Source organism: Numida meleagris, chromosome Z, assembly GCF_002078875.1.
Source record: "Numida meleagris isolate 19003 breed g44 Domestic line chromosome Z, NumMel1.0, whole genome shotgun sequence".
NCBI classification, from domain to species: Eukaryota; Metazoa; Chordata; class Aves; order Galliformes; family Numididae; genus Numida; species Numida meleagris.
The window spans coordinates 64,533,318-64,557,390 of NC_034438.1; the positions used below are offsets into that span (position 1 = coordinate 64,533,318).

A 24,073-nucleotide genomic window follows, 5' to 3' on the forward strand; every position below is an offset into this window, starting at 1 on the left:
GCTGCCGCCCTGCGCCCTGGTGCTGGCGGCGGTGCCCGGCTCCGCGTCCCACCCGCAGCCCTGCCAGATCCTGCGGCGCATCGGGCACACTGTAAGGGTGGGGGCCACCCACCTGCAGCCCCGCGTCCCCGCCGCCGCTTGGAGCGAGGAGGCGGCGGGCGGCGGCCCCGAGGGGGAGGTTGCGGCGGGGGCCCGGGGCCGCCGGCCGGGGGGCGGTGGGGAGCGGCGGTCGCCCCCCGCTCCCTCGCCGCGGGACGCGCTGCTGCTGGCCGTGGCGAACCTCAACGGCGTGGCCGGGCTGCTGCCCTACAACCTGTCCCTGGAGGTGGTGATGGCGATCGAGGCGGGGCTGGGCGACTTGCCCCTATTCCCCTTCTCTTCCCCCAGCGCTTCATGGAGCAACGACCCCGTCTCCTTCCTGCAGAGCCTCTGCCACACCGTGGTGGTGCAGGGGGTCTCTGCCATCCTCGCCTTCCCGCAGAGCCGCGGGGAGATGCTGGAGCTGGACTTCGTCTCGGCGGCGCTGCGCATCCCCGTGGTCAGCATCGTGCTGGGAGAGTTCCCCCGGCGGAGCCCAGTAAGGAGCTGGAGGGGGGTGGGAGGGTGGGTAGCGCGGTGCTCTCATCCCGGGAGCCCCGCGGGAAGGGGCCGAGGTCGGGGCGCGGGGAGCGGTCCCGTGGGGGACGCGAGGGGCTTCGGGGCCGCCGGAGCCGTTCTGCCCCCGTCCTGCGCCTTCTCCTCCTTCCCGCGTCCTTTCCCTGTGCTGGCGGGGGATGAGCGTCCGTCCTCGCGCAGGAGACGACAACTCGGCGGTGAGAGCAAAGTTGCGAGCGCGCCGTGGTTTGCCGTGCGAAGTTGCGGGGCTGAGATGAGATAGCGGCTCCTGCGGTGCAGCCCGTGCACTCTGAGTGGCGATCCTCTGGAGAAGCTTAACTTGGCTTTTGGAGAAGCTTCGCATACCAAAAGAGAATCGTTAGTGGGAAAAAAAAAGGGGGGGGAGAGGGCGTATTATTACTTTTTTTATTTGTTTATTACTGGTCAAAATGCTGTGCAGTGTTTGTGTGGGGTAGTATCTATCGATTGTTCACCAGTTGACAGTTTTAAGGGAAGGCATTCACTCTGACGTGGCTTTTCATTGAGCATTTCTGTTACTTGTAGTTTGTGCATCGCTGCAAGTTTGGATTTGTGGAGTACTGAAATGCTTGGCTAAAACAGTAGGAACTACAGTCTGACAGGGTCTGCATTTGATTGGGTAGCTGAAGTCATAGCGTCAGAAGTCAGTGCCTAAATGCCCGAGGCACAACTCGAAGCAGCATCCCAGGAGTGTGAATTTTCTGCCATGCGGAGGTGGCATCATGGTGTTATAAGTGCTGGGAAAAGGGTGATGGTTCAATATGTTGCAAATGCAGGCTCAGTGCCAAAAATCACGTCCAGGCAAAGGAGTGGGAAGAAAACGCACCCTTCCGTGTGGCCCACACAAGGGAAGTTGTGATAAGATGGCAGAAGCTGCCATTTAAGTAGCCAGGAGGAGCAGTTGATTTATATAGAAGGAGATAGCTCAACTTTGTGCTCAGAATTTAATGAGAAAAAAAAGATTACCAACTGGATTTTCTTTGCAAAATCAAATAGAAATCCTAGCCTGGATCAATACTTTCTGTATATTTTTTGGTGTTAGACTGTGACAGAGATGGTAGGAAAAGAGCTAGTTTGTAATTGGAGGTGTGACCACTGTGTGCTGCTCTAAACGCTGCTAGTTTTCTCTAGCTCAGCAAGAAAGGTAACGGGTTTCTCTACAGATTATGCACAAACTCAAGGGTGATCCATACCACAGGATGCCACTGCTTGTGAGTGCTTGGTGCGAGTAGCACCCAAGTTAGCTGAGTGACACCAGCCCACCTTGCAGTTAAATTCCCTGCTGTACCTGAGCCAACAGCCAAACCTCCCTGAAGACCAGAGCCTGAACCATCTCCTTGCCCTGTTAAAATCAGAATTATTTTCTCTTCCTTGCCAGATGGGGCTAAGTTCATGTGAAGCTGCCTGAGGACACAACATATGTTAAATACATATCATGCAGGACCGGAGTCATTGTTCCTTTCACAGACTTCATGGTTCCTGCTTAACTTTCACACTGTTCTCAGTGGGGAGCCAACTGTTTTCATTGGATAAATCTGTCCAAATCAGGACTTTGTTCCTAAGCAGACGTTTAAATGTCACTGTCTTCTGTGACAGTGAAACCAATGCCTGACTTTAAACCTGTGTTTAAGTGCTGAGTAGATTCAGTTTTTTTAGATCAGCTTAAATAAAATCACTCTTCGAGGCTTTGTGGATATTAAAAAAATCTCAAATGTATCTAAAGGCCAGCCGGTAATACAAATCTATTCATCTCCAAGATTTGCTTGGAGAGCCTGCACATCCTTCTGAATACTGTTTCATACTTTCGCTTAACAAACACCATTGTGAAGCCAACTCTGGAGGCCTCACCTCACATGCTTGCTAGAGTTGCAGGATATCCAGCACCATCTTGGACCTGGGAGAGCCAGTGCGGTTGGCCTGGGTAGCTCTGATGGCTTACTGCCCCATGCAAGGGTTTTGTCTCTCTCTCCATCCCGTGCTGGCACTGGTGTGGATTGGACATCTCATGGCCTCCAGGATTAACAGCCCCACGGCTGCGAGCTGACCATTTCTAGCAACAGGCAGCATTAGAGCACACAGTTGTAGGTGGCACGGTGGTTAGGTGAGAAGGGTTTTGCCACTAAATAGGCTGAGCAGCTGGTTTTTTGGAGGGGGGATATCATGAAAGTTGTTGAGGCCTGGGGTCTCACTCTTCCCCAAGAGGGCGGTTGGGCCTGGAGCAGGCACCAAGCTCCTAGAGCTCGTGGATTGTTCGGACACTGCTCCCAGACATAGGGTTTGAATTTTGGGTGGTGCTCTGTGGAGCCAGGAGTTGGACACAGTTCTTGTGGGTCTCTTCCAACTCTGGATATTCTGTGTGTGTGTTTCTGGTGTGGGAGCTGTCAGCCCCGAGAAGCCTCCCATCCCGCTCTGCCTGGCAGGGCTGTCCTCTCCTCACTCCTGCACTGCAGCATGCCCCAGGGCATGGCCTGCAGGCCCATGGCTTTCCAGTAGGAGTAACAGCAAGCCCGCAGCATGTTTGTCCTTGAAGAGCATTGCCTACCGCCTGTCATATTGGGAATATTGCAGACGTGCAAACAAATATGACATCTGGTAGGCGCTGTCCTAGCAGCCCATCCTCAGTATTACTTGGAGCTTTTGTTAGGGTTGTTTTTAGGGAACAGCAATGTCTAATTTTCCACATTATGCCATGATGGGAATGTATAAATATAACACTTGTGCTGCCACTGAGCATTAACAACCTTATTACTTTATATGGAAGTTTATAATAAGCAGATATTCATTGTAATTGAAAGGCACTTGGATTTCTGAGTAAGTCTTCCGTACCATGGCACAAAGCAATACTTGAAATGAAGGGGAAAACCAGGATCTAGAACTGAAATTCATTTTAATAGCACTGGTTGTTACCTCCATCACATACGTTGGTGTGTTTCAAACGTGTGACATCAAAAGGGGGTTCACAGTGTCAAGGCTGGGCGCTGGAAGCCAGCTGGATGCCTAGTGCTTTTGAATGCTGTGTCTGAGCATCTTTTTAATGCCTGTTCTTCATTAAATTCTCCTCTTCTGAAGTTCAGAGAATGACAAAGCTAACAGCGTTCCCCCACAACAATTAACAATGACTTGGCAACAACCGTCAGAGAGATACAGCGCTGAGGGTTGTGTGTGTCAAAACGCACACACAGCTTCAAGGGATGTTCTGCAGAGTAAAATGTGACATATTTTTCTTTCATTTTGATTTGTATATGCGATTTAGTGACTAACATAGACTGACAGTAAATCCAGACGCTGTTGTGACCTGAAAAAAGCTGTTTGCTTTTCTGAGTTTACTGTCAGTCCTGTAAATTTTCACACTCCCTGTAAGCAAAAGTAATGATTTATCACCGTCATTCAGCAAGCAGAAAACCACTGGATTTCTTTACTGCTAACACGAATGCAGATCGCACTGAAGCTTTGACAGATCATTATTTTGGAGATAGCAGCTCATGAGCACTGATGTCATTGAGGCAGGACTTACCTTTTTAATTTTTTCATAACATTTTTTTCTTTTCCTTTCAGTACTGCTAATGTCATTAGTAATTTTCCCAGAGGGGAAATAATGAACAGTAGTAGGGAACATGAACCTCAAATAAATGGAGTGATACCATTTGTAGTACAGAGCCAAGAGTTTGGGAAGGATAGTCCGTAATTTCTGTTTAACAGGTGATAGTATCAGGAACACAAGGGAGATAATGTTTGCAGCAGCTTTTTCTGAACTTCAGAACTAATGGACTATTTTCAGGGGGCTTCAGATAAATCAGTAGCTCTAATGTCTTTTAGCATTAGAAGGATTCTTTTTAGGGCAACAAAACAGAACAAAATAAATCTGAATCATCTTAGTTCCTGCATGGCCCGTCCATACTTCATCTGGTTTCTGGAGTAACCGGAATTGCCCACACTTCTGATCACTACTATGACTTCACAGAGGGTAAAAAGAATACGTAAATCAAGTCAAGAGTTTTAGTTTAAACAGTGAGTTTCCTGACAAATTAGCAACCTCATGCTCAGAGCAGAGGCTCTAAAAGAAAATGACCGTTAACATTTAACTTTAAAGGGATTCAGTTCTCTTTTGAAAAGAAAAGGGGCATGGGGGTGTGGAGTTGCTGTGCAGCTGATTGGACAGATGCTTTTTTTCCTCCTTCAAGCCGTAATTGCATCAGAAAGCTAGTTATGATCTGCCAAAAAAAAATAATAATAATGATATCTCATTGTCCAGGGGAGACTGCAAAACACCTGCCTAGCTGCAGCTTCTGGTAGTTCATACTGTCATCTCTAATCTGACTTGGTCCACATGTTGGAGCTTGTATGAGGTACTGAACAGATGAGCAATAAGTATTCGGTCGTCTCTGTGATCACCAGCCCTTCTCACCTCTCTGCATAAATTATATGGCATACAGCAGCTGGGCACCTCAGTGGGGTTTGTGAGAGGTGGAGCTGGATTCTATGATCCTTATGGGTCCCTTCCAACACAGGATATTCAATGATTCTGTGAGATGTCCTGGCGAAAAAGAGGGACAAAGTATGGAAATGGCATGGAAACAAACGTTCAGTTGATGTCTGTTGGGATGAAGGTCTCAGTGCTGTTCTGCTTTTGAAACTTCCATAGTTTGGCTACAGATCTGCTATTAAGTGAGATTCTCTTTACATTGCCACCTAATGTAGTACTTCCTGTAGTCAGCTCTCTTAGAGCCATTAATTCTTTTAAACACAAATTTCAGAGATGTAACTCACATTTTGCTAGCAGCATCGTTGTCATAGTGCCATGAGAGAGATTTCTTTGTTGCAGCAGCCCCCTGTTAAACCACAGCAATACCATGCTTGCTGTCTGATCCCGTTTCAGGCAAGGAGAACTTGGAGCACTGCCATCTCCTGCCTCTCACTTGGTATTGGTACCATACATTGTCCTCAGACTGTTACTCTGAGAATGGTTTTTACCTCTGGTCCGGCTTGGTGTTGAGCATCACAAGCTATGAGTTTTGATGGTTTTCTGAGCTGTCAGCTGAGGCCAGTCTGTCTGTTACCATAAACTTGACTGATGTTGTATGCTGAAGGGAGAAAGGAGTCGTTTGTATTCTGGGCCAGGATCAGAAAGCTCCCAGGTTTTCTGAAAGTGGTGGTGGCATAACATTTGAAAGTTGCATTGGCACCTGATATATTCTGAGGTCTGTTCCTCAGTGCCGTGGCTCTGGGTGTGTTTTCTCTACCTGTTGCACTCACAAGGTCCTGTCCCCAAAACTGTCATAATGAACTGTTTGAATCTCCATTACAGCACATCCAGTCACGTCAGATCTTGGCTCAAACTGATCATTGCAACCTACCTACCCATGGTTATGTCCTTAAGGATAGTTTCTCTGTCAACAAACTTTGCATATGCAGGAGCACAGGACAGTGGAAAGAAAACAAAGAACTACCCTCTGGATCCCACTTACAGTGTATGAGAAGGATTCCGTTCATTGTGATTGTAAAGGATCCTTTTTTTTGGAATGCAGGAAAGTGGTGAGAGTTTATTTACTTCAGTTCTCTCCTTGAATCCTTAATTCAATATCACATTGAGGTAGAAGGAGCCAATGCTCTGCTGAGGTGAACTTTTCCAAATCTCTCCTTTCAGCACTATTTCCAACCCCTCTTCTTTAGAAGAAAGCCCCTCAGAAAGCCACTGAATTTGCCATCCTGCCACTGGGCTTCTGAAATTAAGGAATTTTACAGCTTACAGTATTTTAGCATAATGTATGATAAATGTACCTTGAGTTGCAAGAATGCATTTTCTTAGCTGTTTTATTGCTTATGGAGAAACAGTATTACAAGGTAAAGGAGTGTTTTCAAAAATAGTAGTTCAAGACTTGACATTCTTTGTAACCCTAGAAGCTTATTTAGTATTCCTTACCACGTAAGTTGCAGTGAAATATTTCAGAAGGCTTCTTAAACTTATTACTGAAGTTTCTTAAACATCTTTGGTGTGTAGAAATGTTCTTATTTTCTGGTATTTGTGGTTTGTAATACAAGTTGTGAGACTTGGTTTTGTCAACGACCAATCACAGTGTTATTCACAGTCCGTATTTTTTTGTACATTTTTATTTTCCTTTTCCAAACAATTGTTACTTAAGGAAATGTTGGCCATGCCTCAATCTGAATGTCTGCTTATTTCCAGGTTAGGAGGGTATAAGTACTACATACCGATCGAAGACACTGGAAACTGGATAGTGCAGCATTATTTGAAATACATACACCAGAGATTCTCTGTGTGAGTGGCTTCAGCTCAACAGTGGGAAAACTGTCTCAATTACAGCAATGGTTTATTACCCAGATTCAGAACGTTCACTGAGTCTATAATTATTTAGGGTATCTGACTTTGCGAATCTTTAGATAAAATTATGTCAATGATCACTTTGTTCTTGAAGTGCATCTACTTCTGTCAAGTTTTATCAAATCACATAGTCAACTTTATAAGCTCTGTTGTGTTTTTAGTTATATCAATTCCATTAGAAAAGGGTGTAGAAGAGCTGCAACTGGGGAAGGAGTTGGGGAAAGATGATTCTCACAGTTAAATATTGCATTGGAAGGCATTTACTTCATAAACTAAGAAAATTATCAGTATTAAATAAGTACAAAAACTAAAAAGCAAAGATACCTGCCTTGTAGTCTAATGTGCATTTGTCTCTCAGTCTCCTTCCTTGCTGTACTGATCATTTGGTACTAGATTTTGGAGAAAATATCTGAGCTGTCTAACAACAAGATTTTCTCATTCCCCATCATATGTTACTTCTGTGATGCAGAAAACGCTGAGTTAACATCAGATTCAATTCCATACCTAGTGTTTTCGTTTGAGTTTTTGCTGTTATGGGTATTCACAAAACGGTATCTTCCTCACTGAAGAGATCTTTCACAACACACTACACAAACTCATGTTGATAACGAGTAATTAAAATATCACAGAGTTAAATGGTTAATTCTTACTGTACTTAATGACACCTGTTGACAGAAGAAACACCCATGTGGCATTCACTAAGTAGAAATCAAATTTTGGCCAAGAAAATTTGCTGGTAGGTACTATATGAATACAAAATTTTGGCAATAAACAGAATGTTGACAAGAAAACATTCTCTACAAATGTAAATTGGGGTGTTCAGTATAACTTCCACCAAGAATTTATTAATCATAAAAGCCTGAGTAACCCATATTTCCACTAGAATACATGGCAGACCTCAGTAGGCTGTCAATCAATTCAATGTTCACAATTAAACTCAAACACCACTTATAAACATTTTCATCTAGGGTACATTTAATGAGTTATTTATTATTTAAACCCATGAAATATTGAAAGCTTATGTCTTCAGAACTCAAATCTATATTGGATTTAGTTACTAATTTAAGTCATCAAATAAAAAAGTTTAGCCTGTGTGTTCTATTCACTTCCTGCTGAAACTTCCTTGCAATCTTTGAATGCGAAAGAAATCCAGGTATAGCATGGATAGAATTTATGTATTTCTGTTAATCCCATATTGTGATTAACAGAAAACTGGAAGAAGCAGTTACTTTTCTCATTCCAGGCTTGTCTTCCAAAGAAGAATCATGTTTCCATAGATCTGATCAAAGAGCTTTTACATAGGGTAAGGATTGTGTTTTCAGTCGAACAGAAGAGCCCACCAAATCACACTGCACTGCTGATAGCTGTGTATTGCAGAGATCATACTGAATAGCTAAAAGAAGCCAGAGAAAAGAGAGGAAAGAAAACAAGAAAATACAGAAAACTAGAGACATAAATGTAAGTGACACAAGAGCAGATAAGGAGAAAATAAACTGAATCAGGAAAGAAGGAAGTGCCCTTCTCTGTCTCTTAGTTTCTCTGACTCCAGAAGCATAAAACCACACTAATAGAGTTTTACATGAAGTCACCCTACGAGGAGCCAGGGTCACCAAGCAGAGAGCCAAGAAGCTTGCCAGGGTTGAGTTGGCAGGGCTGCCTTGCTGCGTGGATAGGGACACTTGCCTCCAGCAAGCTGTACTTCCCAGTTGACTCCTGCAGACGTCCTGGGGAGCTGCCAATCCATTAGCATCATCGTGGGGGGTGTCAGGTGTCTTGTGGTCCCAGTGCGTCCCTGTACCTGGAGGCAGACCAAGATTGTACCAACGTGTGCAACATCAGACCAGTAGGTATCCAGACAGGACTTACTAATGAATGGGAGCAAGTCTAAGCACAGCAACTTTGGGATTGCATCATCTGGCATCAGTGGCTGTTCTGTACATCTGATCTGGCCCCAAAGTTCTGCCTGTTTTTGCATGTATCCCATTGATAAGCCAAACTGGTCCTCACCACCATGGGGAGAGGACGTACAGCAGAAAGAGGAGAAGTATTTAAGCTTGAGTAGGCAGCGATGATGGATGATTCATTTATTAAGGGAGTCACACTTGAGCAAAGCCATTTGTGCAGGGGACTCCTCAGCAGTGTGACTAACAAGTCCACAATCTGGCCCCAAGTGCAAATACACAAGAACTGCCAAGGGTGAGGAGGGACACCGCAAACTGCAGCAAGCCACAGCCATTGTCACCTGCCACCTGTTCAGAGCAGTGCTGGGACATGGTTTCGGCTGCATGTAGGGTTTCAGGACATACCTCTGTTCAGACTTGATGTTCACTGCTCTATCCTGAGCTTACCGTGTCCTTTCCCCACAGAGCAGTATTATACAGCACCTTGTAGCCCTGTGTTGTGTGTATAGCCTGTGCAAGGAGAGCGGCTGCCACAGGGACCAGGGACAGCGAGCGAGGAGGTGGTGGTGGTGCTGAGTCTCTCTCTCTCTCTCTGGGCTGCACTGAGCTGCTGGCTTGGCTTCCCCATTGCTAGGAGGCTGACTGGAAGGTTTCTGCTTGGCGCCTAGTGGGAGAGATCTGCTCGTCAGCGTGCTGGTTAATTAGCTTTTACCGAGAGTGCTGCAGTTACCTGAATCTGCCCAGCTGCAGATGGAGAGGTGGAGATGGAGGGGGGGAAGTGAGTGTGATCACAGGTGTACCCTCCGCTGCCAGTAAAGCGCAGCGAATGAGTAAATTACTGCAATCTTTTGATCGTTGCTCTTATATAGGAGAAGTCAAATGTCAGGAAATGCAGAAACAGGCATCATTTTCCTTTTCTTGCTACAGTATTTTTATTACTTCACCAGCTTTCATCTGTGATGATAGCTTGCAAAGCCTATTTTACAATGTGGAAAGTATTTGAAATGCATTATAAAAATCTATGGATATGCTGCACAGGCATATTTTAAACTCTTAGTATTTCCCTAAAGGCGTACTATTCTACTTTCAGCTTTTTTAAGAATGTGAAGGAAACGATTGCCCATGCTGTTCATCAGACATTTTACAAGGCTTAACTTAAGACAAGGTTAAAAGACAAGATAGATCTTCAAGCAGAAACTGAGATTTTGAAAATGAAGCCTTGCATTTGTTGCAAGGAAAGAACTATTAGACCTAGCAATTAATAGCAAGAAAGAGCAGCTGTATTGTGCATCGGGCTCTCTCAATGATGTCACTGATAAAGCAGTTACATTACACTCGTTTTAATAGCGTACTCACTCAAACCGGCTTAAAAAGAACTATTTTTTTTTGCAAATCAGATGAAAAATCAGTATTATGAGTTCAGTTTGATAATTTTCCAGTGCTATTTTAGATGAAAGCATAATTATTTATCACTTTCTCAGCTTGTAGGGCTCACTCATATATTTCAGTTAAACAGCTCTTGGTAGAGGAATGGTTTCTAAGAATTTACTGTACTTGACATAAGCATCAATACATGGGAAGAATAGATCTGAACATTACTTGGAGTTGATAACTGCCCTCTGTAGAGTGTACTGGAGCCATTTTAGCTGTAACTTACTTTTTGTAGCACATTAATACTGTGCAGTTAGTTTTGCTCCTACATTAGAAGGGCAACAGGGTGAAGCAGTTACTTGTCTGGGCTTCCTCAGCTTAAATTGCATGTGATAGGTGCTGAAATGTAGAGCTCTGAGAGGATGAATACATGCCCAGTAACTGCCTTGAGGGAAATAGAGGTAAGCAGTTGAAGCAAAATGCATTGGAGCTTTTGGTTTCAGCTTTGGGACATGAAAGCTTTTAATGTCATTGCACCACATTGTGCTGGCCAGATTGGAGTATCCAGCGCCTTAGTATGAGAGCACAAAATCAAGCAAGGCTGCAAGAGAACATGCTGCTTCTCTGTTGTCTTTGCTTCCCCGTGTCCAGCTGTACTGATGACAATGGTCATGCTGGCTTGTCTGGGGCCCAGAAGAAAAAGGTGTGCCCAGGGGAGTTTGGTGCCATCTGCAGCGGAGGTTGAAGTAGTTGAGGTTTGGTTTTCATGAGGCATGGGATGCTGAGCTGAGCAGCTCAGCCTGATCTGGTGCTCTTGCACTGCTTGAGGCTGAAGGCAGGGTGAGAGGGAGGGAGCAGCTTACCCTTCCTGGCTGCCAGGCTTGTTCAGGATGCGAGCAGATGTGTGATCAGTGCAGCTGACAGGCTCCGTTCAACCCCATGCGTTTCTCAGAGAGAAAAAAAAGAATATGATCAAACATGGCATCAGTGTTCATTTCCCAGGGAGTCTGGGGAAAAAAAGACTATTAATCACCTCTTTAAAAGTTCATGTAAAAATGTATCAGTATGGAAACATGCTGGATAGACTGGTAGAGCTAATGATACCCTGGTGGCCTCTGATGAGGTATCTTGCATCCAACAGTCAACCTAGGGAGTGCAAAATGATCATTATCCAGTCACCCTTATGATCATCCTTTTATACGCATGAATTATTTACTTAGTACAGGCTACTTACACACTTGTTAATGAAAACCAGCTTTCCCATTGTGAGACCCGTAAGATCCCTTCAGAGTGCGTAATCCTTCTAACAGTGTTTATTTCAGATTCATTATGCCGTATTTTGTGTAATGTAATCTTTCACTGTATAAATACAAGATCCTTCAGAGCAGAATACCTGTGGGAAAGGATTCCTTAATACTGAAACTTTCACTTTTTTTTTAATCTTTTTTTTTTGAGGGAGGAATGGGTGAGTGCTCTGTTTCAAATATTGATGCCCAGAATCTCCAGGAACCCTCAAATTTCATTCAGCTACACTGTTTTGTACGTACTCTTCCATTTTCGGTGCACCTTGCTTCTTTCATCCTCTCTTAGTCTTGCCCACTGTTCTTTGTTCTGTCCTCCACTGTAGGATAATACAGATCCTAAATTAACAGTCTTGACTCCAGAAAAAGACCGCAAGGCTCTATTGTGATACAGATGATCAGCAACATAAATTGCTCATCACTCGCTGTTCGTCACATTTTCTGAAGAGCACCAAAAATAAGACACTTATTTATAAATAGCTTAGCCTGCTAGTTTCCAGTGAAACTGAATTTCGTATCTTCCCACCATTTTGACAGTGCATATAAATATGTAACATGTAGTTATGTGAAAGTTAGCTGTTCCACAATGTCCTCTGTAGGCATTCACAACCCATCCGGGTCCACAGCAAAGGAATAAATGGCAAAATGAGGCTTGTGGGATGCAGTATGTCACATTATTAGCATAAGAAAGATGCCTTGCTTAGAGAATGGGAGCTTGTTGCCCAGATCCTGCTGTTCTTGTATTCCTCCCCACAACTGTACTTTAAGAGGAAAATGATGTAAGAACTCATAACGAATAATACATCTGATAATTACAGACGTTTTTTTCTGCATGAAAAACACCTGAACAAAGATGAACAATAAAGGCATTAGGTATAACTGCATCCTCAGGTCTTCCAAAAATTTATGTAAATGCTTCCTTTACTTCACTGGCTTTGAGTAGGGACTGGTTTGAGATATGGTTTTACTTGCTTGGCTTAGCCACATGATTTTTTTTTCCCATCCAGTCTGATGAGCATGCAAACTGATTTATACTTGGAAACTGAAACTTGCCAATACTGAAAGTGTTAATTTCTGCTGTTCACTTTCTATGAACAGCTGTCCTGGTGCAATTTGATTACTCAAATGAAAGGAAACGTTGAGTACAAGAAGAGCTGTGTGAGTATCTGTAGTTGTTTCTGATGCATTTGCTATCATTAACAAAAGCAAACCAATATATTCAGACTTCCTGTTCTTTTAAGCATGATCTGGCTTTGCTGATGATGAGGAATTAGTCTAACAAATCTGTGGCTTGCTACTGTGATATTAAATCTATATTCACAATTGACCTCAACATGGCTATCAACTTCAACCTTTAATTTTACATGTTTGTACCTTATTTTCACCAGACATTCCCTTTACTTAAGGGTGTAGAAAGCCATTCACTGAATAAGATCAGAGATAATTGAGACAATCCATCTTTTTGTGTATCCTACATAATCTAGTGTTACAAGAGCAAATGCGTGCCTTCCAAGAGCTATGCAAAATTATTGCTTATGATCTTATTAGTGAATAACGACCAACAGGATGGTTTATTATTGTCAGTAAGAGGGGAAGAAATGAGAATTGAATGTGACCGTTGAGCAGAGGACTGTAACAGCAAATCCAGCCTTCTCCAGCTGAAGTTTAAAATTGTGTAGGGAAATACGGTGGGATAAGGTACTGGACAACCAAACATCTTTTGTCAGAAGTTTAGCAGGCTGCAGCTATTTAAATCAGTGTTCCTAAGCACGTACTCAGTCTCCAGTCGGTTGAAGAATGGTCTCCAAATAAACACAGCGTACCTTGCCTGTATTTCAGGAAAGAACCAAAACAACCCTTCCACGGAAGATGCTGCTCCGTGTGTCTCTCCCTGCCTTTTATCCTCGCAGCTGGCTGGCTGTTTCACTCTTGTTTGTTAATAATACATTCTAGTGTTCTGTGCGGTACCACCGAGGGTTTTAAGCAAGGAATTTTGCAGAATATTTTAGATCCCTTGCTCAGAGGAGGCAGTGCAGCCTTCATGTCAATGCAAAATACCAAACTTCAGAGCTTACATTGTTTTCACCTTCTTTAGCTCCATCCCAGGTCACTGAAACACGTAGAAGTATTATTATTTGAAAAACTGACCAAGACTTGCATTCAGGTGCTGGAGTCATGTAAACAGAGAAAAGTGAAAGAGGGAAAAGAAGGGAAAGAACATGTTCCTATTTCTCCGGGAAATATGCTGTTTTTGTGGTTTTAATTATAGGTTCTCTCCCCTGAAGCAGCACTGTTTCCTGCTGCGTCGATCATATGCTCTTGTCAAAATCGTAGGAGCAGTGCTCTGTCATCCCGTCCTTTCAGGTTGTCTGGGGGAATTAGGTGCTTCTCTACAGCACTAGCAGTTGTTCAGAGAGTTACAAAGACTTACTGAGCCAGAACCCACTGATGTGGATTCCTGCTCCCCAGGCATGGTTCACCACCAGGCTGTGCAGAGTCACTGTGCATTGTCTGCATGCAGATAGACAAGAGTGTCTTGTCGGGATTGCTGGGATTAGTGAGACATGACGCTCTCGTATTTTATCACAACTGCTTACCCGTGTCAGATTCCCAGGGTGTGCTTCATTTTCACTGGTTCTTATCCTCTCTGTTAGGAGGATACAATCACCCACTCAAGAAGCAGAAATAGTGCATGACTAACTATGTCATGGAACAAATGATTAGCACTAAGTAGTTTGTGCTAGCTGTTTGCAAACAATCCACGTGCTGACAATTATGCTGCAGCAATTTTGTGAATACCTAACTCTGTGCATTTTGCATAACTCAGGATGGGCTCCTGGATCATTAAATCTGTAACTTTTGCTAAATTCACCAGTACCCTGTTTGGCCATTGTACTGGGAGCGTGGACCACAAAGCATCCTTAGCGAGGGCAGTGGGAGGGATGGTGCCTCCAACATGTTGCAGCTGTGATGTGCGGGTTTATACACCACTGAGTGCCAGGGAGGGCAGCCGCTCGCAGGCGGATCTGCAGAAACAGCAAATGTTTGTGGATTTGCAGTTATGCGAGCCAAGATGCTGATTTGCCCCAGCTGTATCCAGCCCACATACAGAGATCCTGGTCTGGCTGACATGTGTCAGAGCACTTGTTGGGTTCATTAGTGGGAGATGAGGGCCAGCTCATCATCCACCTGCTGACGCTACAGTTAGGGAGCTGACCTAACAAGCGCCTGCTGCTGATGCAAGAGTTTGTGGTGAGCAAGAAGGCATCTCATGTGTTGGTATGGAGCTCAGTGCTGACAAGAGTTTATTGATTCCTTAGGTGCAGAGTATCTGAGAGTATTTTGTTTCATGGAAATGTGCAGCCCTCCTGGATCCTAAAGCACAGAGCTCTTAAAAAATAAATTAAATACCCAACATACTTGGGTAACTGGTATTTTAAAGTAAGTGGTGTCATTGTCAGCTGTCACAAGGCTGTGCAAACCTGACATGACCTGAAGGAGGAGATGCATTATTTTATAAGAGGGGGATATTGAAGTAGTGGAGATTTAAAGGGGCTGCAGCAGAAGGTGAGTTGGTGTCAAAAATGAGATTTGTGAAGCCTTTCTCCTTGTTCCTATGCTTCAAACCATTCTGCCCATCAACAATACCCAGCCTGCTAAATGAGTGCTGTTACTTTCATTTCCTTCTCATAAATGAAGCCAACCCCAGTAACCTGCCACAAAAGCATTTTCCCTTTCTCCCTCAAGAAACAAAAAGGAGCAGTGCAAATATGTTTTTGCTTAATGGGTAGAATGATGACCATCATTTACAATGAAGTACACATGTAATTCCATCACAAAGGCTTGTCCAGATACTCCTCACTATTCTTTCTTTCTGTAAGGGTAAAAAATACAAAGGCTGCTCCAAAAATAATGCTTCTCATTTTATTATGATGGCCCTTGCCATCAGAGGTGGATGATGGTGGTATGGCAGTAGGGGCTGAACCTTCATAACAGTATCCCGTCCCATGTTATTGGCATGTGACAGATGGCAGCAGCAGGGCAGTCTGACAGAATGGTGTCTGACATGGAAGTGTGTATGAAGCAAAGGTGTGTCACTGAATTCCTCCGTGTGGAAAAAATGGCACTCATTGACATTCATCAGCACTTGCGGAACGTTAATGGAGACCAACCAATGGATGTGTGAGCACAGAGAGGTGATGAGTGGTGCATTTCAGCAGTGATGACAGCAACAGTGGGTCACCTCTGCTGGTGCAGATTGTTATGAGTTTGGCATGCAGGCTTTTGTTCATGCTTGTGAAAATACATAGCTCATGGTGATGACTATGTTGAAAATGGTGTTTTGTAGCTGAGGATTTGTTCTATCAGACAGTGTTCTTATGCTCTTTGTATCTGTTGTGGTTTCCATGGTAATAAATAGGATGCATTACTTTTGGAGTTACTACATATATTGAACTTCTCTATCACCACAGGCTTTGGTAGTAAGAGCATTATGCTGAATTACTTTTGTCCATACGCTAGTGAGTTTCTCATTAACAAGAGAAATCTAATATTTCTTTGGCACCATACAGATTTCCAGTTCTTTTTCAACTCTGTGCAGCGCAGTAGCATTCATTTGGATGCATATGCTGAAGGGAGCTGGAAGCTGCAAGTGCCGTTCCATGAGATTTCCAAGGGGGAAAAGCCTGGCTGAGTTTCTCCCTGCCTAAGTCAGTGACACCTTCCATAAAATGAGCTGTGGCCTCCCAAAGCCCCTGGTAATGCATACCAAAGGGAAGAGGCTGTGCATGTGTCTTACATACTTCTCATTTCAAGGCCAGCAGACCCAGACCTCCTGAGACCTCTCCAGTCTTGTTTTGGAGCCACTCTTGCATGACCAAAATAGACCTCAGCTCCGTGTCCTGATGAGCATCCTGGGTTCCATCTGGACACCACCTCAGACATCAGAGCCCATCTTTTCCCATCCTTTGCCTCCAAGTTTGTGAAGAAAGGCTTGTCCTTGAGGAGTCATGCTTGAGGGTGATTTTCAGCCTCACCAGCAGCTGCAGGCTTGTCCTCTGCTGCACATGGAGGGCACAAAAAAACAATTAAAGGAAGACCATAAGGCCGAAAGCTCCCTCCTTGTGATAGAACCATAGGAGTGCAGCAAAGCTCAACGGCCAGGGCCACTGGCAATGACTTGTCCTTGTGGTGCTTTCATACTGATGCAGCAGAAAGAGATCCGGAAGGTAAAGCTGATGAGCTGCTTCTGATGGTGACATGGTGGAACCAGCTCCGCTCACCATGGGCAGAGCCATACAAAGAGACGTATTTATGTGGCCGGTGCCAGCATCTTGTGATGAGTGCCAGCTGTTGTCAAGTGGCGGTGGCAGACAAGTAGTACAAGCCTTCAGAACAGCCAGGTAGTTGCACCAAGAGTGATGTGCTGCATTTCCCAGCGCGTATGGTCGCATATTTATCTTCAGTCTGTGCCCACTATCACATACGACATGTGTAAGGATGACTTAAAGGCTAGAAAGCATCAATTGCCACTGTTCCACTGAATTTGGACTCAGTGCAAAGGAAGGAAAAATTTAAGTCATTCATACTCTACAGTGGTTTACAGTCTCCATGCTGTCACTTTATTGGTGGTCTGACTGTCCATGTTAGGTGCTGGAAGCTGTAATCTGTACAAATATTTATGCACAGTAGAAAGATAATACTACTGTATATGTACTGTCAAGTATTTAGATTAGAACAGAAGAATAGATCACAACAATGAGCTGTAAATATCCACCTGATTACATATTATGAATCATGGTCATGGCTGGTGACTTCTGATGAATTCTCCAAGCCCCACCACGTGTAACCACTGTCTGCTGTGCACACTACCTTTACAGTAACATCTGCCTTTATCACATTATGATTATAGGTCAGTTGTTTACGCACTTGGAATTAATGAAGAAGTCAGAGCATCCAAGTGCTTGGCAGGCATCAGGTCCTGATGAGGCAAGCATCACTGAGTCAGTAAGAGCAGTCCAGAAAGACAGACCAGCGCGCAGTGAGTAGAGCAGTGGTGCTGATGTCCAAAGTACTTAACAGTAACTCATTAAATAAATGTATTTGTTACTTCACACATTCTTTTATCTGTTGAGGCAGCTGTGTCTAGTGTGGATAGAACAGGAATTCTGAGCATTAGATTCTGCTTCTGGCAAGATCTTGGTATATCCTCTAAGATATGTGACTTCTCTTTTTTTTTTCCTTTGTCCCTTCAGATCCCTCTCTGTGCAGAGGGATGTGAAATATTTATCTTGCTGTAAGCTGCAGGACTTCTAGGGCAGAAAGTCACTCCACAAGGGAGAAACCCAGACATGCTGCGGTGTCTGTACCCTGTGCTGCTCACTCATGCACTGTACTTCAGCAGGGCCATCCTTGTCCTGCTGGGAGGAGCTTATGTGCAAAGGGAGCACAAAGCAGGGCAGGGATTTCAAGCAGGATTGCTCTGTTTCTGTATTTGATGTGTAGCCAGGGTATCTTCCTCCTCCTCTTTTACCTCCTGTCTCTCTCTGCCTTGGTAACAGCCCTGTGCAGTCAGTCACACACTTCTGTGGGAGGCTGTTGTGTGCTTGGTTGGAAGCTTAAATGCTTCTGCCTTTGGTGGAGAGGGAGCTCTGGATTGCAGAATCACACCTTGTTTGTCTTCTGCATGACCAGAAGAGAAATTTTCAAAGAGCGTGACAAAGCTGCTAAACTATACACTTGTCTGGCTTTTTGGTGGTGGTGGTGGTGGTGGTGGGTTTTTTTGGTTGTTTTTTTTTTTTTTTTGCTTGTTTGTTTGTTTTATGACAGTGAATTCAGTATTGAGGGAAAAAAATGAAAGTAAATATAAATCACTGAGCTTCGCTGCATTTTCAGAAGTCACACTTTCATCTCCTATTGAAGGAATGTAAATCCACAGCCCAGAAGCCAACAAACATGGAATCACAGAATGGGTTGGATTGGAAGTGACCTCAAAGCCCATTCATCTCCAGCCCCCACCTGTGGGCTGGTTGCCATCCACCAGATCAGGCTGCCCAGGGCCCCATCCAACCTGGCCTTGAGCACTGCAAGGGGTGGGGCACCCACAGCTCCCTGGGCAGCTGTGCCAGGTCCTCACCACCTTCTGAGTAAAGAATTTCTTCCTAACATCTCACCTAAATCGCCCCTCTTTTAATTTAAAGCTATCCTCCTTGTCCTATCACTACCAGACCATGCAAAAAATGGTCTCCCTCCTGTTTATAAGCTCCACTCAAGAACTGGAGGGCTGCAGTGAGGTCTCCCCATAGCCTTCTCTTCTCCAGGCTGAACAAGCCCAGCTCCCACAGCCTGTCTTCATAGGAGAGGTGCTCCAGCATCATCTTTGATCATCTTTGTAACCCTCCTCTGGAGCCACTCCAACAGCTCCACATCTTCCCTGTGCTGGGGGCCCCAGACCTGGATGCAGTACTCCAGATGGGGCCTCACAAGGGCAGAGCAGAGCAGGACAATCCCCTCCCTCTCCCTGCTGCCACCCCTCTGTTGATGCAGCCCAGGATACTGTTGGCCTTCTGGGCTGCAGGTGCACACTGCTGGCTCATGTCCAGCTTTTCATCCACCAAGACCCCCAGTTTGTAGAGCTGCTCTCAGTGAGTTCTTCTCCCATTCTGTATATGTCACGCCTCCATCTTGCTCATGAAGTCATTGCTGGCTTTGGCTGACATGTCTCCCACTGACATTTCTTCTGCTGCTCAGATGGCAGAGCCCTACCATGCACTCAGGGGCACCTGCAGGGATGCAACCCAGCTGGCTGCCTGGCAGTGTGCCCTCAGGCGAGCAGGAGGTGCCCCCTGACTGGCACCCAGTGTGCCACCCCCTGTGCCTCCCCACTACTTGTGGCCCCTGGCATTGCTCAGCCCCCGTGCTCGCTTTGGTGGGGGGAGGAAAGAAATCTGGCAGAGGGGAGGGCTGGGGTGTTCCCATGGAAATCTCTGCATCTAGCGAAAAAGATAAATCTGCAGGATTTGTTTTTTAGAAGAGTTGCTTGGTATAGTTTTTTCCTTCTCGCCCCCTTCCCCTAAGAGCTTATTATAAGTCTTTCTAATTTCCCAGCTTTCTAATTAAATCCTTGGTGTATTAAATAAGAAACCTCAAGCAGAGATTTTTAAATGCTATTCCTGATTTTAAGCCAAGCAAGTACACACAGAATTCACCTTAGAGCCATGATTTACATGTCTAGCCTCATAAAGATGAACTACTAACTTAATTCACCCTGGCCTCTTTTAATGGAGTTAAAGAGATCAGTCTTTGCAAGCTTAATTCTCAGCTTTCCTTCATACAAAAAATCAATATGGAGTAAAATGCACCTGCAGGTGAAATTAATCCTGTGCAACATGCTCAGAACAAGGCCCAGCACAGAGGATCGATGGTGAGCTGGTGCATAAAATCATAGAATCGTTAAGGTTGGAAAAGACCCCTAAGATCATCAAATCGAAGCACCAACCCATCCCCACTGTGCCCACTAGCCATGTCCCTCAATGCCACATCTGCACATTTCTTGAGGAACCAGGTCGGGGTTCATTTCTCCCACTGTACTTTGCCATGAATCCTTCAGTGACTACTCCATGCATAGCACCGCAGCACCAGGGACATGAAGAGGTACAGGTGCTAACCTGTGGTTGTCAGTGTGCTGGAGGAGCAGCGTCCAGCACCCTGGTTGCCTCCAAGGCATGGCCTGAGGAAGAACAGGAAAGGCTTTCTGGATGGATTGCCACCTCCTTCTGCATTCATTTCCAAGAACAAATAGCTTAACTTTGCTGGGCTGCAAACACCGAGTAGGGCTGCAGAGCCTGATGGCAGGCTTGTTGTCGTCTGTAAAAATAATGAGACACAGTACGCAGCTCCTGGAAGCACCAGGAATGCAAATGTGCGGGGTGCATTGGAGACATTTCTAAGCCAGGCTGGAATTGGACCAGTGGGTGGAAAAGGTGCTCCAGTTTTTGTTCTTGCTGCTGGTGTTAATGGTGAATAAAATCTAATTGGATAAAGTGCTGTGTGGGTACATGGGGTACTTATCAGCAAGGATAATAGCAGCTTTTGTAGAATGAGATCAAACTTCTTTTACCTTCATAGCCAGAACCAGCCTTCTCTGCATTCACTGCCCTCATATTCTGTGTTTTCTCCTGGAATTCATTTATTTTTGTTCTGTGAGAATTTTGCTTGTGCCTAAAAAGCCAGGTCATACTGAAAGCAAACTCGCCGCTTCATGTGCTTGTGGAAAAGTACCATTTTCTTGTGAAACACTGCAGAGAGCCTATCTTGCTGTTGGGAAGATGGCATCTGCTGTAACCAGGCAAGGGTGGGAATGCCATTGCAAGAATTCTTCTCACAGGGGAGGCTGGCAAAGGTAGTGTGCCAAAGAGCACAGTGAGGAACAGCGCTTGGCAACGTGCATCATAATTACAGCCTTGGTTGCCAAATTCTCTGTCAACTTTCACGTTGTGTTAATGGTAGTCCTCAAGAGCAAGGCATTAGAGCAAACACTGTGTGCAATTAGCGTGAGCTATGGAAATATGCAAAGCCAGGAATTTACTGTTAGTCTAATTAAAGTCCTAGCAGTCTAATCAAAGTAGTGTTATTGGTCCCGCTGCAAAGATACTTACAGACAAATTATCCAAATAGAACAGCTCATTCTCAGCAATGACATAGTTCAGGTTATTGTATGTGCACTTCTGCTATCTCTTTTCACACCTTTCTCAGCACCTTTCCATTCATCTCTGGGTCCTGAGGTCAATATCACAAATCTCCTTTAGGGAAAAGAGCACATGCATTTGTCTTTTCAAGGGGTTGATAAAGGGAAGTAAATGGGTGTCTGCCAATTAGGATATTGTATTAGTATTATGTTGGTGGTGGGAGGCTGTTTCTCCCTTGAGCTTCCTTTTGGTTATTTTTATTTGTTTGCTAATGTTGTCTGCGCATCCGCTGTGTTTGGTGCCAGTTTCTCATTCATTCACAGTTCCACCTTATCTGCACATCTGTTGTATGTGTACAATGGATACCTGTTCTTTGCTCTCTCTAAAGCAAGTTTTACTCAGCTCCCAGAGGAGTAATCTCTTAGTGACCTTAACTGAGCATTGGTGAGTTGTGATTTTCGTCCCTGACGCCATCCTGTGCTTGCAGTCTGCTGTCATCCTGTGATAGTGCTTACTGGGGTCCTTGATACAGCCTCTCCTTGTTTTTTTTTCAGCAGCCTTTAAGGTGTGATTTCTTCATAAATCAACTGACATTTTATTATGGTAGCCTTATCTAGAGTTGCTAGTAATCACTCTAAAAGAAGAGTAAAAAGTGTTCCTCCATTCAGAGACACTCATGGAGTGCTCTGCTAGCCTCCTAAACCATTATCTTCAAGGTAAGACTGCATTTCCAGTGAGCTATGAGAATTGCTTTACAGCAACCTGGCCTTCCTCAGCTGCACCTCAGGTATTAGGAGGACCAGGACACAGGAGGCAGGTCTGTAACTTTACAGCCTCAAAGTGCATGCACTGTACTCTCCCTGGTGCTAACATGGTTTTGGCTCTGCTGATGGCATCACTGCTGGACACCCAGCTATTCTGGCTGCGCCAGAATACTCCACGTTGCTTTAAGAAGTAAATAATTTTTACTACATGTTGCTTTCAAACTTCCATGCTTGCAGTGCTGTTCAGACAAAATCCTGAAAGATGTGCCTCTGTGGAACTGCCCCCGTAATTTGCATCCTTTGCAAGAGTGAAAAACCTGTAGCAGGGTGGCTGCAGCACAAACACCTGATGAGAAATACTGTGCACAGAAAGAGCAGCCTCGATGAGGTCAGCTGTAAGAAAAAGTGGGAAATCACACTGCAAACAAAGCCTGAGGTAGAGCTGGCAAAGATTGCCATGCGCTTGATGGTGCGTCCTCATCTGCATGGCACAGCTGGATTCTGTAACAGTGCTGAACTTAGAGAAAACAATGCCATGCTGTAATGAATTGTCCATTGTGGCTAATACTTGCATTTAATATCCTCTGGCATCTTTTATCCAAATGTTTACAAGGGCTTTGCAGATGCTGATTATGAATCACATCTTCTTTCCACGAAAAGGAGGGTTCCTCAGATAACTGTTGAGGCAAGGAAGGAACAAGTAATCATCTACCTAATGCCATGAATTAATGGCCAAGTTAAGAGCAGGCAGTAATAATTTGAATTCTCTGCAAGGAGCGTAGGCTTTAAAAGCAAGCAAATACCTTATCTCCCACATTTCTGTCTCCCACCTACATTAGTAGAGCATTTGGGAGCCAGTGTTGCAGACAAGGAGCCAGCCGCCTTTCTCCCATGCGGAGCATACCACAGACTAGAGGTGATCTTCTAGAGCACTGCATTGGCATTTTAATGATGGGGGAAAGCCTGTTATGGAGAATTAGTGCAACTCCCCCTGATCTGCTTGTGTTATCAATCATCTGTCTTCTAACAGTAATGACATGTTTTAGGGAAGGAAAAACTATTTCGGCTCTTGGCATCCGTATGAAATATTCTCTGTTGAACTTTAAATGTTGGTCTTTTCCCCTCCGGAGCAAAGAACACCTTGAAGTTTTTGAAGTAGTATTACTTACAATAATTTATAAATGGCCATGAAGATAAATAATGGGTCTTTCTTTCCAAGAACATCTGAATGTTCTTATTTTATACTGCCTGTTTGACCTTGTAGAGAGCTGTACTTATTCAGATTAGTTTGAAGTTTTTGTATGTAGTCATTAGAGATGTTAAGCAACCCCAATTCATGACTGTCTGGTCGAACAAGAGAAATCATTCTGAGGACAAACTCAGACAATCCTTAAATTAATCTTTTTTGTTGTTGTTGTTTCTTTTTAAATCAACAGTTAGTGCCTTGTTAGGATCTGCTGATAAGGATTGCCTGGACAGTTGCCAGGCTTCTTTTGCTGTAAGAATAAGAACAGCTTTAGCTAGTCTGAACTGGCTTTTCTCTCTCAGAAGCTTTGGAACTGTCTGCAAAAAATAGCCTTTCTTCGGGGATCTGCCCTGTTTCAAATTGTACTCTTGTTCAAACAGGTGTATATGTGGAGAGAGAAGATGTGCAAGACGATAAAAGAGAATTTTAGTAAAGTCATCCTCCTCTTCTTGGGCCAATGCAGGAGAAATTATTTGCTTGACAGGGGCTTGTTTTACATAGATGAATAGTCCTAATCATCTAGGTCTGGGATTTTCTTCCCCAGAGAAGCAAAAGATGGGATTATTCTTCTGTTTAAATAGCAGAAGAAATTGGTATTTTTAATCATGCTGATGCTGTGTAAGTAGATGTTTAAGTGTTTTTCTGGATGAAGGCCTGGAGGCTGAATGTAACACTTAGTAATGTCCATGAAAAGCCTTAGGGGGTTTAGCTGGGGCTGGAAAAAGGCCAGAAGCATTACACCACGGTTCCAGCATTTGATACCAAAGGCATGCTGGGCTCTTTGGACTAATGAGTGAGGCGCAGAAATGAAATTTCCGTGGCTGAAGGTAT

General features: G+C 44.4%; 1 protein-coding gene across 1 annotated transcript in view; it reads left to right on the top strand.

The window, feature by feature from the left end:
* Positions 2–24,073, top strand: part of GRIN3A (glutamate ionotropic receptor NMDA type subunit 3A) — a gene marked incomplete at its 5' end in the record, with an annotated part of 68,364 nt that continues 44,292 nt past the window's right edge. Inside the window, one exon of the mRNA XM_021381527.1 lies at positions 2–577. Within this exon, the coding sequence (XP_021237202.1) occupies positions 2–577 (576 nt within the window). The remainder of the gene's footprint in view (positions 578–24,073) is intronic.